Source organism: Plasmodium yoelii (genome assembly GCF_900002385.2).
Source record: "Plasmodium yoelii strain 17X genome assembly, chromosome: 11".
In the NCBI taxonomy this organism is placed as follows: Eukaryota; Apicomplexa; class Aconoidasida; order Haemosporida; family Plasmodiidae; genus Plasmodium; species Plasmodium yoelii.
The window spans coordinates 1,076,314-1,089,104 of NC_036183.2; the positions used below are offsets into that span (position 1 = coordinate 1,076,314).

The 12,791-nt window shown below is 21.3% G+C and overlaps 5 protein-coding genes across 5 annotated transcripts; 3 read left to right on the plus strand and 2 right to left on the minus strand.

Annotated features, from left to right (window-relative positions):
• Window positions 1-1,070: 1,070 nt before the first annotated feature.
• On the minus strand, window positions 1,071-2,186 carry PY17X_1125700 (conserved Plasmodium protein, unknown function; the record flags this gene model as incomplete). Its single annotated transcript, XM_725106.2, has 1 exon — window positions 1,071-2,186. One exon carries the CDS (start codon window positions 2,184-2,186, stop codon window positions 1,071-1,073), a length of 1,116 nt encoding a protein of 371 aa, XP_730199.2.
• Window positions 2,187-3,538: 1,352 nt separating this feature from the next.
• On the plus strand, window positions 3,539-4,531 carry PY17X_1125800 (conserved Plasmodium protein, unknown function; the record flags this gene model as incomplete). Its single annotated transcript, XM_022956527.1, has 1 exon — window positions 3,539-4,531. The coding sequence occupies one exon, from the start codon at window positions 3,539-3,541 to the stop codon at window positions 4,529-4,531; it is 993 nt and encodes a 330-aa protein (XP_022812418.1).
• A 2,491-nt stretch (window positions 4,532-7,022) lies between these two features.
• Window positions 7,023-8,864, plus strand: PY17X_1125900 (poly(A) polymerase PAP, putative; the record flags this gene model as incomplete). The annotated part of the gene is made up of 1 exon (XM_724804.1): window positions 7,023-8,864. The coding sequence occupies one exon, from the start codon at window positions 7,023-7,025 to the stop codon at window positions 8,862-8,864; it is 1,842 nt and encodes a 613-aa protein (XP_729897.1).
• Window positions 8,865-9,614: 750 nt separating this feature from the next.
• PY17X_1126000 (conserved protein, unknown function) lies at window positions 9,615-9,905 on the minus strand (the record flags this gene model as incomplete). Its single annotated transcript, XM_022956528.1, has 1 exon — window positions 9,615-9,905. One exon carries the CDS (start codon window positions 9,903-9,905, stop codon window positions 9,615-9,617), a length of 291 nt encoding a protein of 96 aa, XP_022812419.1.
• Window positions 9,906-11,600: 1,695 nt separating this feature from the next.
• On the plus strand, window positions 11,601-12,736 carry PY17X_1126100 (conserved Plasmodium protein, unknown function; the record flags this gene model as incomplete). Its single annotated transcript, XM_022956529.1, has 2 exons — window positions 11,601-12,498; window positions 12,669-12,736. 2 exons carry the CDS (start codon window positions 11,601-11,603, stop codon window positions 12,734-12,736), a joined length of 966 nt encoding a protein of 321 aa, XP_022812420.1.
• Window positions 12,737-12,791: the final 55 nt, after the last annotated feature.

Sequence of the window (12,791 nt, forward strand, 5' to 3'; positions counted from 1 at the left end):
GCGCATTATTTACGTACATACATATAACATATTAATGTTTTTCTTTCTGTTAAATAACGAAGTAGCCACTATCGTTGATAGGAAATAATTAGTAAATTGCCATTTTAATGTAAAAAATGGAGAAAAAAAAAAAACTAGCCATAAAATTAGCCATAAAACTAGCCATAAAAATTAACCACAAAATTAGCCATAAAAAATATGCATGTTCCATAAGTCGTATATTTAAAAAATGTTTTTCTAAATTTCCGCAATGAAATTATAACTTATATCTTTAACAATATAAGCTTTCAAATGTCTCCTTATTTTTGATTTTGTTCATTTGTTCACTTTTTATTTTTAATAAAAATGGCTTTTCTTTATTTTAAAAGTTTGGCGATTTGCACACAGTATCCCTTCATTGGTGTGAATGTCAAATCAACAACAAAAAATAAGAGTAATGATGATTTTCAAAATTTTGGTTAGTTTGATCGAATTATGTTTTAAGAGTTATTATATAAACAGATATACGGCATTGTAATATATTCACAAAATTTATGTGTGCAGAATTTAAAACGGCGTTAAAACAAATCATTAAAAATTATTTAAAAAATTGATTAAAAAAAACGGTTAAAAACATATTTAAAAATTTATATAAAAATGATGAACATATTTCGAATGAAAAGTACCTTCCTTTATTTTTCAAAACATAAAGTGGGACTTTTGACACAAAATAAAATGTAAATATAAACTTACAAAATATAAAAATAATAATACATATATATATATATCAAACATATATAATTGTTTATGTCTATATAATATAAATTATGTAGCTTTCGGAAATTATTGTAATTTGGAAACAATTTAAAAGGTCTAAACAAATAGAAATATAAAAGAAAAAAAAAAAAAATAATAATGATAATAATAATAATAAAGCTATTTAAGCAAATATCAATAGCCAACTGTTTGTGGAATGTAAAATTGGGGCCTAAAATTAGATGGTCTCGACTCTTTTATTATATTTTACTTTATTATATTTTACTTTATTTTACTTTACTTTATTTCAACGTAAATATAATAAATCGCTTTTATCATAATTCAACATTTGCTCTAGGTAAATAAACAAGCGAAAACATATTGCTAAACATGGATGATATAAGCCCTTTGTTTTTATTTGTGTTTTCTTCCTTATTTTCAGTGGTAAAAGCTTTTTGAAGATCATTAGATATAATTGTATTTATTTGTTCAGTTGTGTCAATATATTCATTATCTAAATATTTTTCTAGTGCATCCATATTATTTAGGTGTCCTTTAAATTCGATATTTTTTTGCATTAGTTTTTTGGGTGATCGTGCTAAAGAATTTATTAATGAAAAATTATTAAAAAAATTATAAACCCGTGAAAAAATTGTTTTGTTTTTATTATTATCAGTGTCTACAATATCTTCATTAATGTTTGAATTTTCAAATATATATTTTAGAGGGTCTAAATCATTTTTAGCACTTTTGTCATTACTATTGAACATATCTATATTTCCATTTAATGATTTAGCTAATTCGTAATCTAATTCTTCATCAGGATATTCATCATTATCTTGGTTTTTATTTTTTGATTTTTTTTGATTTTTACATTTTCCACCAATAAATTTAAAACATGTATTAGTTGTGTAAAAAGGACTATTTTCGAATAACTCATTTTTTTTTTTTATATAATCACTTTCTTTTTTTACAAATTTAGTATAATTATCAAAATTTTTTTTTTTTTTTTTGCTAGATATTACATTCACTTTTATATCTTTTAAATTAAAATATTTGTTATTAAATTCGATTAATAAATCACCATCACTATTTATCATTCCCTTTCCTTGATTTCCATTATTTGAGTGAAATAACTTTTGATTAAAAACAGGAAAAAAATGTTTTACTTCATCTATATCATATTCATCAGCTGAGTCTTTAAGGATATCATGTAAAGAGAGCAACTCATTTTTTTTTTTTTTTTCTTGGCGTTCTTTTATATAAAATTTGCAACATCCATTTTGATTACTTGTAAATAAATAACATTTGTAAAAAATATGTTTTTCAAAAATGTTCATATATTTACATTGATCATTTTCATTATTTACTTTCCTTGTAGGATTTCCTCCTATTATGTTTTTGTTCAATAATATTGAACTCAAGAAAATAAGTGATATAACTACATTCATACTATCTCCATTTATTATTTATACAACAAAAATTATGAATTTTATATTAATGAATTTTATATTAATAAATTTTATTATATACAAATGTTCTAATAATGTATATTTCTCCTAACGAATAAAATAATTTTTTTTTTTATATTTTGTTATCACTATTATATTTTTTTTTTTTTTTTTTTGTAATACAAATTTTTAGAAAAAAAAAAAAATGTAGTATATATCATATGTATATATTTAACGTTATACATATAAAAATGCAAACGTACAACTTTATAAATTTAGGAAAATTTAATTTGTTTTTATAACACACACTCTCAATTGTACTTTTTATTAATAACAATGAAGAAAAATTATAAATGCACATGTAATGTAATGTAATGTAATATAATATATTTTATCCAAATATGTATATGTTATACACGTCTGTTATTTTTTTTGCAATATTCACAAGATATAGCGTTTTCTATTGTAAAAGTTGTTTACCCGCATTTAAATAAATAAAACAAATAAGTAAAAAATAAATAAATAATTGAAAATTAAAAATTAAAAATTTTTTTTAAATTAAGAGGAAAAAATTGTTCAAAACTATTTATTATTTAGAGTAATAAAATTAGGATGACGGTGTTAAAAGTTTTTTTAATAAGCACACAAGAAAAAAAATATACATAACAATATATATAATATCGAAAGAAAAACATTATCCACATAAAGAACAAAATAACCAAATTAATAATTTTCCCAAAAGATATTTTTTTTTAAACATAATTCAAAACGCAGAATAGGAAGAAAAAATAGGTTTTGACTAAAATTATTGTAAACATTTTTGATGTTTTTTTTTTAATATTATTTTTACTATTGTACAAAGAAAATTTTAATTAAAAAAAAAAAACATACAACATATATAAATAATGTTGCAAAATTATGTAATGTATATACATAACACACAATAAAAAATATTTATTTTTAAGAGATGAATAAACGATAGGAGACGGAATGTAAAGCTATAAAAAGTTTTAAACACATAATAAAATTATTATTATTATTATAATATATATATATGTATATATATGTGTGTGTGTGTGTCACAGAAATATGGGGGTGTTAAAAATAGTATGAATTACATTGCTAATAAGAGTATAGAAAATTGTCCTGAAATGAATGTACAATTTTGAAAGAAACAAAAAGGAGAAGATATATATGTTTGGATAATATTGGATAATATTTGGATCGTTGTAAATTTGCACAATCTGATTGAGAAATATGCACACACGTATGCCTATTTACTCTTTCTGAAACTTTAATAACTATGCAAAAAAAATGACTAAATGAACTAAGTAAAAAGTAAAGAGTTAAAAATGACGATGAAATTAAAGAATGCGATTTGTAGACATATTTTTAGGTATGAAAAAAACAAATATGCAATTTTTGTGCTGCAACCAACAAATTTTTCAACGCTAAAAAGGTATACTACAAAAAACAATGAATATATGAACGGCAAGGTAAAAACAGCATATATATTAAAACCTAAAAAAAATAATTTTTCTTATGACCAAAAAAATAATTTGATAGACAATGACATATTTTTGAGAAAATCAGCTGATAATAAAGACAAAATAAACAAAGAAATGTACAAAAAATTAAACACAAAGATAATTGAAAATAGTAACTTTTTTCAAAATGACAAATTATTTTATAATTATATTACATGTAAAGTTGTTCGAGAGGTAAAAAACCTCAATTATATAACTAGCGATTTCTTTTATCATTTAAACAAATTTCACATTAATTTTATTAACAATAATTCAAATTTTTTTTTTTTAAAATTTACCAAGACATGCAAAATATTTTTTGGTGTGCTATTTAGCTTTTCATTACTTTTGACATTATTTTTAGTATCCTCATCAAATTATTTAGAATATAATATTATATTAAAATATCACATAAAATTTCACTCATTACTTTTTTCATTTTTTTCGGCATATTATTTAGCTCTACAAATAGGAAATTATTATTTTAAAAATAATTTCCATTATATATATACCCTCACTTTTTTAGTTAATTCTGTTATTTCTATGTTTATGGCAGATTATAATATATGGGGTTCTTATTATTTTTTATCCTTAAATTATTTAAGTTGTTTAGCAATTAATTATTGTAACATATTTTTAAAAACATTCCCTATACAAATATTTAGGAATACCAACAAGCTTATTTTATTTTCCCTTTTGTCCTCTTATTTAGCAGTAAACAAAGGAAAATATATCGAGAAAAATATTGAATTGTTAAATGATGAAGATGTTGATATTAGATCATTTAAATTATTTAAAATACTACCTTACTTTTTATAAAATTAAGCTATGAAAAATTATTAAAAGAGATTTTTATTGCTATGTTATTTGTACCCATGCGCTATATGCATGTTTTTTCCATTTTTCCTTATTTTTATGTGAAAGTTAAATGTTTGCAAATAGTTGCATACATATAATGGTTATACACCATGCTTATATCATTCATTTACATCCACTTTTGCTTTATAGAATTCATACTTAATGTGAATTTCCAATAATTTATATAAATTCAAAGTATTATATTTCTATCTTAGTGTGTTTATGTGTTAATATATGCGATCAAAATACAAATAACTAGTCTTTGTTTTTTAACCTAATAATTTAGGGGGGTTATGTGACATAGAAAATAATAAAATGATAAAATAATAAAATGATGAAATAATAAAATGATAAAATAATAAAATGATAAAATAATAAAATAACAATATAATATTAATACAAATTAAAACATATATCATTTACCCCTAATTTTTACATATTTTATTTACATTAAAAAAACCTTGCTATTTAATTTTTTTATTTTTAAATATTTTTTTTAATCTAAAACATTATATAGAACACACAACAAATGGAATATTATGCATATATATTGTCTTGGATATTATTATGTTTAAAATAAAAGAGACACTTATTGTGGCAAAATGTATATTATATCATAATTTGGTCATTAGCCATTTTTTTTTATTTCGTCTCTTTTTCACAATGTATAAAATAAATAAATAAATATATATATACAAATGAATGATTTAATTTGTGTGCTTTTTTTTATTACTTTCTCTTTTTCTTTTTTATATTAAAATTTTTATTATTTTTTTTTTCCATATAAATGAACTATATAAAAAGCACCTATTAGGAATGTACGTTATTTTTATTTTTTTTTATAATTCATATATTAGTGAAAGTTCAGGACTGTTATAAAAAAAAAAAAAAAAAAAAAAAAAATAATACATGTAGAGAAGGGATTTATAAAAATTATCGGGAAACGGAAAAAAAAAAATGTAAATTTTTATAGTTTATTAATTAAAATAAGGAATAAAAAAAAAATAAATAGCGGAAAGCATTGTATATGAAGTATGTACATTTAAAATGTATTTTAGTTCAGATTTATGCCGAAGAAAAAATTTTAATTTTAGTAAACCCTTTTAAATTTATTCAAAAGTATATAATACATAACATATATATATAAGGATCAATTCATACATGCTTGCACATATATAGTACAATATATATACAGTCAGCTCGCATATATATATATATATATATATTATATATATAATATATATTATGTATATATTACATATATTATATATATTATGTATATTATGTATATATATATATATATAATTTAGGCGTAAGGGCATAGACTTTTAATTATATAAATATCGTTTTCCATTTATATATCTGTTTATATATATACTACATGGATTTAATGATACAGAAGATATTTTCGTGAGTTGTAATAAATAAATGTACAAAATTCTTTTTTTCTTTTATATATATATAATTTTTTTATTTATTGACAAAATATTAATTACATGGTACACATATTTATTTAAGTATGCCTTTTAATTTTTCACAAAAAGATCGTTTCTGTACGTTTTTTTAACTTTATATACACAGACGTCAATGCATATACATATATATATATATACATTGATACATTTTAAATAATTCCTAAAAATAAAAAAATAAAAAATATTTTTTTAGTTTATATTAATATCTTTTGATGAATATCAAAGTATGTGATATACATTGTATGCATAATATGTGGTAATTTTTCTGTTCATTTTTGAGCATAAGAAAAATATAAATTTATATTTTTCTTTTTTGCAATTTTATTATATTTTTCCTACCTATTTGAATATCATATATGTGCATATTTATATGTTTAAGACAATAATTATGTGGAGTTATATTTTTCGTTTTGTTTCCATTTAATCATGCAATTAGCTCATTTATAAAATGTGTTTTAAATTGCGAATGTTTATTAAAATTAGTGTTTATTCAATTGCATATATAATTTTTTTTTTTTAAATACAAAAAGCAATATTTTTCAGATTTTACAGTTTGAATACAAATTCATCCAATTAATTTCACTCCACATTTTCCATTTGGTTTCATATATATATACACACATTTTTAATTATCATTTTATTGTTTTTATTTTTACAAAACTATTTGAATATTAACATTAGTAGTTTCCTCCTATAGTTTTTTTATTCTTTATCATTACTATTGCTATTACTATTATTATTATTATTACTATTATTATTATTTTTTTTTTTTTTTTTCTATTTTTGAACTTGTTTTATACGTTTTACGATCCACATTGTTTATTTGTGATTTCTACACGCAGTTGTTTTCTGCACCTACTATATATTATTGAACATATGATTCATATGTTTGTTTTTTTTTTTATATTTTTTTATTGCTAATTCAAAATTTCTTATTTTTTAATTTTTTTTTTTTTTTTTTTGTAAAGTGCTCATAAATGCATACGGTTTACAAAAGTGAGAGTTTGATTGAGTGTAGCAATTTTTTATTGTGCAGTAAAGATGAAATTGATGAGTATTTGGAGTTAAATGAAATAAAAAATGATAATGAAGAAACATATATAAATTATAATATAGAATGTGCACTGAACAAACATGTGCATGATAAAAAGGATGAAACAAAGAACCGAAGAAATATAATAATAAATGATAATGTAACAGAAAATAAAAAACATGAATATGGTGTATCAGATCCTGTATCTCTAGATTATCCAACAGAAGAAGATTTAAAAAAAGGGAATGATGTTGTAGAATTATTAAAAAGTTATAATTTATTTGAAACTGAACAAGCATTAAAAAAAAGAGAAAAAGTATTAGGTATGATAAATAAATTATTTCATGAATTTGTAATTGAGTTATCTATAAATCAAGGAATAAATGAAGAAGAAGCAAAAGAAATATATGGAAATTTATATACCTTTGGTTCTTATAGATTAGGAGTAATAACACCAAATAGTGATATAGATTGTATATTTTTAGCACCCCAAAATATAACAAGAGAAATATTTTTTAATGAATTTTATTTAAAATTACAACAAGATAGAAATGTAAAAAAATTACAAGCATTACCAGAAACATATACACCTATTATTCAATTTATGTATGATGATGTAGATATAGATTTATTATTGGCAACATTACCATATAGGACCTTAAAAGATTGTTGTTATACATTAGATAATGATTATATACTAAAAAATTTAGATGAAGTAACTGTAAGATCTTTAAATGGTATACGGGTTGCTGATTTAATATTAAACTCGGTACCAAATAAAGATAATTTTAGAAACACACTTAGATTTATAAAATTATGGGCAAAAAGAAGAGGAATTTATAGTAATATATTAGGTTTTTTAGGAGGTATTTCATGGGCATTATTGACAGCTAAGATTTGTCAAATTTATCCAAATTATAATATTAGTCAATTAATTTGTAAATTTTTTAGAGTTTATTCTATATGGAATTGGAAATATCCTGTTCTTATACAAAATATTAAAAAATATAATATTGAAGGATTAAAAAATTTTACTATATGGGATCCAGAAAAAAATGTTAAAGATAAATTGCATATTATGCCAATTATTACCCCCGCTTTTCCTTGTATGAATTCAACACATAATGTTACATATTGTACTAGAAGTATTTTAATTGAAGAATTTAAACGTGCACATTCTATTATTAATTATATGGATTCAAATCCAGATGCAGATATTAGTCAAGTTATGGAACATGTGAATAATTTGATGAGTCATGGAAATGCTATTAATATTAATAATGTAGGAAAATCTGGAGATAATGAAAATGTTAATATACATAATAATAATAGCAGTATATGGTCATGTATTATTGAACCTTTTGATTTATTTAAAACATATAAACATTTTTTACACATTCAAATTATGGGTACTAATGAGCTTATATATAATTTATGGAAAGGTTGGATAGAAAGTAAAATTAGGTTACTCTTTAAAAAGTTAGAAACAATTAATGAACTAAAAATTCGACCATTCCCTAAATTTTATACTTATAAAAAAGACAAATTTTATTATTGCTCTTCTTTTTTTATTGCCCTTATATTTTTTTTTAAAAACCCTTATGACAATACTTTTAACTTGTCATATGCAATCAGAGATTTTATAGATATTGTTCTAAACTGGCCACAAAAAAACAAATATACAAATTCATTTAAAATTAATATTAGCTACCAAAAAGTATCTCAGGTCTTGGACTTCTTGTCAAGTGTTTCAAATGATTCAAAAGAAAATAATGGAGATAACTAAAAAGCGAGCAAATTCGCAAAATTAGCAAAGTTAGCAAAGTTAGCAAAATTAGCAAAATTAGCAAAATTAACAAAAATTGTTTTAGGGAAATAACTGAGGAATGGTTATTTTTATGTGCAAACAAGATGTTTTGTTATATTTTTTTTATTTTAAAAACATTTTTTTTATTCATTCTAATAATGAGGAATGAGCGGGAATATATAATTACTTTTTTTTTTAAAACACATTTTAAATCCCCACCATATATATATATATATGATAGGCTAACAAAAGCCATATATGCTTATTCATATATATTTTTTTTCCTATTTAAATCTGATTTTTTTAATTTACATTATATTTTATAAAATAAATAGTAATAAATTTTTCATTAGTTTGTTCTAATGCAACTATAAATAAAAAAAACTAAATAAAACATGAAAAAAAAATATAAATAAAATATATTCCCCCAAATTGGCACAAACATGTATACATTGTCCAGTATCTGGGCTGTTTTTTACTTTTGGTTTAAAATGCGAAGAGAAAGGGAACATGAAATTCACTTTCTATCCCTTTTCATATATTTATTTATCCATGTTACCTATTTTATTATAATTTATTTTTAAACAATTTGATTAATAGAAGAAGCTGTTGTCTTTTTTTAAAAAAATTCTCATTGCTCTTATCTTCATCTTCTTCTTCTTCTTCTTCTTCATCTTTTCCATTTTTGCACAATTATATGCAAAATTTGTGCTCATTTTTTTTTATAAATCACGTTCCTTTCTTAGCATTAGTCATATCGCTTGAAAATTTGTGATGATTGAAATATGATTGCCTTAATACCTCGGGGTTATTGTGTAAAGTTGGGTACAAATATTCAGTTTGTAAAAGTAAATTTGGGACGAATTCATACTTTTCCATTATATGATATAAAGAAAAATTTGTAAATCGTTTTAGTCTATCCTCCTTTTTTTCTGGCAATAATGGCATTGCTTTTTTGTTGCTTAATTTTTTAAACCAGTGACATAAATTTCCGTAATCTTTTATATTTATCTTCCCCATTTTTTTTTATTTATTTTGTTTTTGTAAAAAACAAAGATACTTTGTTTATTGTAAAAAGATATACACTCTTATATACTAATATATATATTATGCATATTGTTCTTTTAAATAATTTGTATATATTTGTTAATATATATAATTTATTACAAGGAAATTTTATTTTCCAAGGATTTATATATAATATATCATAGAATATATTTATTTCAAAATATTGTTTATACTTTATTATGAATTGTGCAAAAATAAGTGTAAAATATTTCTCAGTATTTTAATTATTCGAATTTTATGAATAGCGTATTTATTTGCTTGCGCTAATATCCTGAATGTTACAAGTTATTTTAAATAATTATTAGCAGAATTCTTTTGTAAAAAAAACTAAACAAACGCGCACATGCGTGTAAGAGATGGTGTATTTTTAATATGTTAAAAAATGTATAATAAAATAGCAATTCAATTCTAGGTTAAATTAAAAAATTATTAACTCCAAAGTAAGATAAATTATAATATATGACATTTTACCATCTGAATAGCAAAAAAAGAAATGTTTTTTTTTTGTCACAAACATTAAAAAAATAAAACAAAAGATAGTAATTAATTATATAGGTTATAATATACACAATGAATTCCATATTTATGGGAGTAGAGAACAAAATGTATATTATTTTGAAATGTGACAGCATATTTTCCCCCTGTTATTTATAAGGAATAATGAAAAGTTGCAATCTTTTGTGTATTTATCATTGCATATATACGGAAGGTGATATTTTTCTTATGATAAATATTTGGCATATTGCGACATGGCCTAATATCCTTAATATTTTAATTCAAAGGAATAAATAGCTTCAAAATATTATAAATCAATATATTATTTTCCGTAAGCATATATACCAATGGGAGATATATTGTTTATTATATGAAGATGGCTAAAAGAAAAAAAGACAAAATTTACATTTAGCATTGTAAATAATAAAAAATTCTGACTGTTCATAAGAAAATTAGCTTTGAAAAAAAAAAAATATGAACATTCATAACAATATTGCTATATAAATAAAGCTTTTTAAAAAAATATAGACACATGTGAAAAATTTTCTGATCGTTCATAATAAAACTGGTTCCCTCATTAGATCTTTCGAAAAATATTATGTATTAAAATGAAAAATATTCTGAACAGTAATTAAAATATATCTTAATTATATAAAAATTATAAAAAAAAAAAAAAAAAACAGCGATGTTGTAATAATGGTTTGGTCAAAATATTTGTTCTCTATTTATTTTAAATAAGAAATTATTTAACTTAGAAAACAAATACTCTGTTTATATATGCAATATTTAAAAGTAAAGAATATTTTTATTAGGTTGTATTTCAATAGACAAAATTGATCTTAAAAGAATGCAAATTTGTGTGTAATATGTAAAAATATCATGAACATATAAAACATAACAAGTATATGTATATATATTGCATATCATGGATGTTTAAAATGTTTATTCATAATAAATAAAAAAAACACTAATTTTTTTTATTTTATTTTTTTTATTTTATTTTTTTTATTCTATAACTAATTTTTCCTATTAATATTATTATTTTATTTTTTTCATATAATTATTATTTTACTAAAGTAACCAATAGCCCATTGATTATAAAAAACACCAACGTCTGTTTCCAAGATAATGAAATAATTTACTTGTTTAATAATGAGCGAAATTAAAAAAACAAGCGACAATGCTGAAAATGAGACAAATGATGTCGAAGAGAAATCTAAGGATGTATTAGATGAAAAATTAAACAAGAAATTAAATGGAGAATTAGAATATAAATTAAAAGACAATTTAATTGGCAAAATGGAGAATGTGATTAACGATGTAATGGTCAAAGATTCAAATTTTAATAATGAAATAAAAAAAAAGTCGCTTTCACATGAACTGCATTTTGATAAAATAGACAAAGATAGTCACATTTTGTTAAAGAGTAATTCTGAAGACGTATTAGAGTTAATTACAAAAAATGAAAAAAATCCACAATATACAAATTATGCAAGTAGTAAATTGTTGTTAAAAGATAATGATGCACCAGCAAATATAAATATTACAAGTAGGACAGATACATCAACTTCAAAAGATACCCATAATGAATTAGAAACATACGGGAATTTTTTCAATATATCTGAAGAAGCTAAACATGAATTATCAGAACATGTAAAAAAATTAATTAAAGATAATAATGAACCAGATAATTATGCAAACGAGGTAAAACAAAATGATTATGACAGTGATGAAAGCAGCAATTATAAAAGAAAAAAAAGAAAAAAGAAAAAGAACGGATTAAGAAGTAAAATCAAAAAAAATAAATTAAGAACCAATAATGAAATTAATGGAAACGATAGTTTTAAAAAACTAAAAACATTATATAAAGGAGCCCAAGATGCAACGGCTAATTATATAACAAAAATCTTCAGCAGCAAAGTTTATATTGAAAAAAATATAATAAAATATGATGATATATTGTCTAAACATAGTGATAATATTATAAATCATTTTAACATTTTTGAAGAAACTAAAGATGAAGAAGAAATATCCACCTCCGATACAATAGGTTCAAATTCATTTAATAAAATGAGAAAAATATACATTTAGACAATAAATGCATTGAGTTTCTTTCTTTTAGTGAACTCATAAAACTGTTTTTTTTTTTTTTTTTGCGATTATAAAATATTTGTATATATATCATGCCCATTATCATTCACCTCTTTTTCTAAATTTCAGAAAATGGTATCCTGGATAATATATGTGAATATTTTGCATATCTGATGGCTTTATCACTAAAAAGTTAAAGAATATATACACTCGAATCGCTTACTTTTAAATAATTACCAATTTTATATGAAA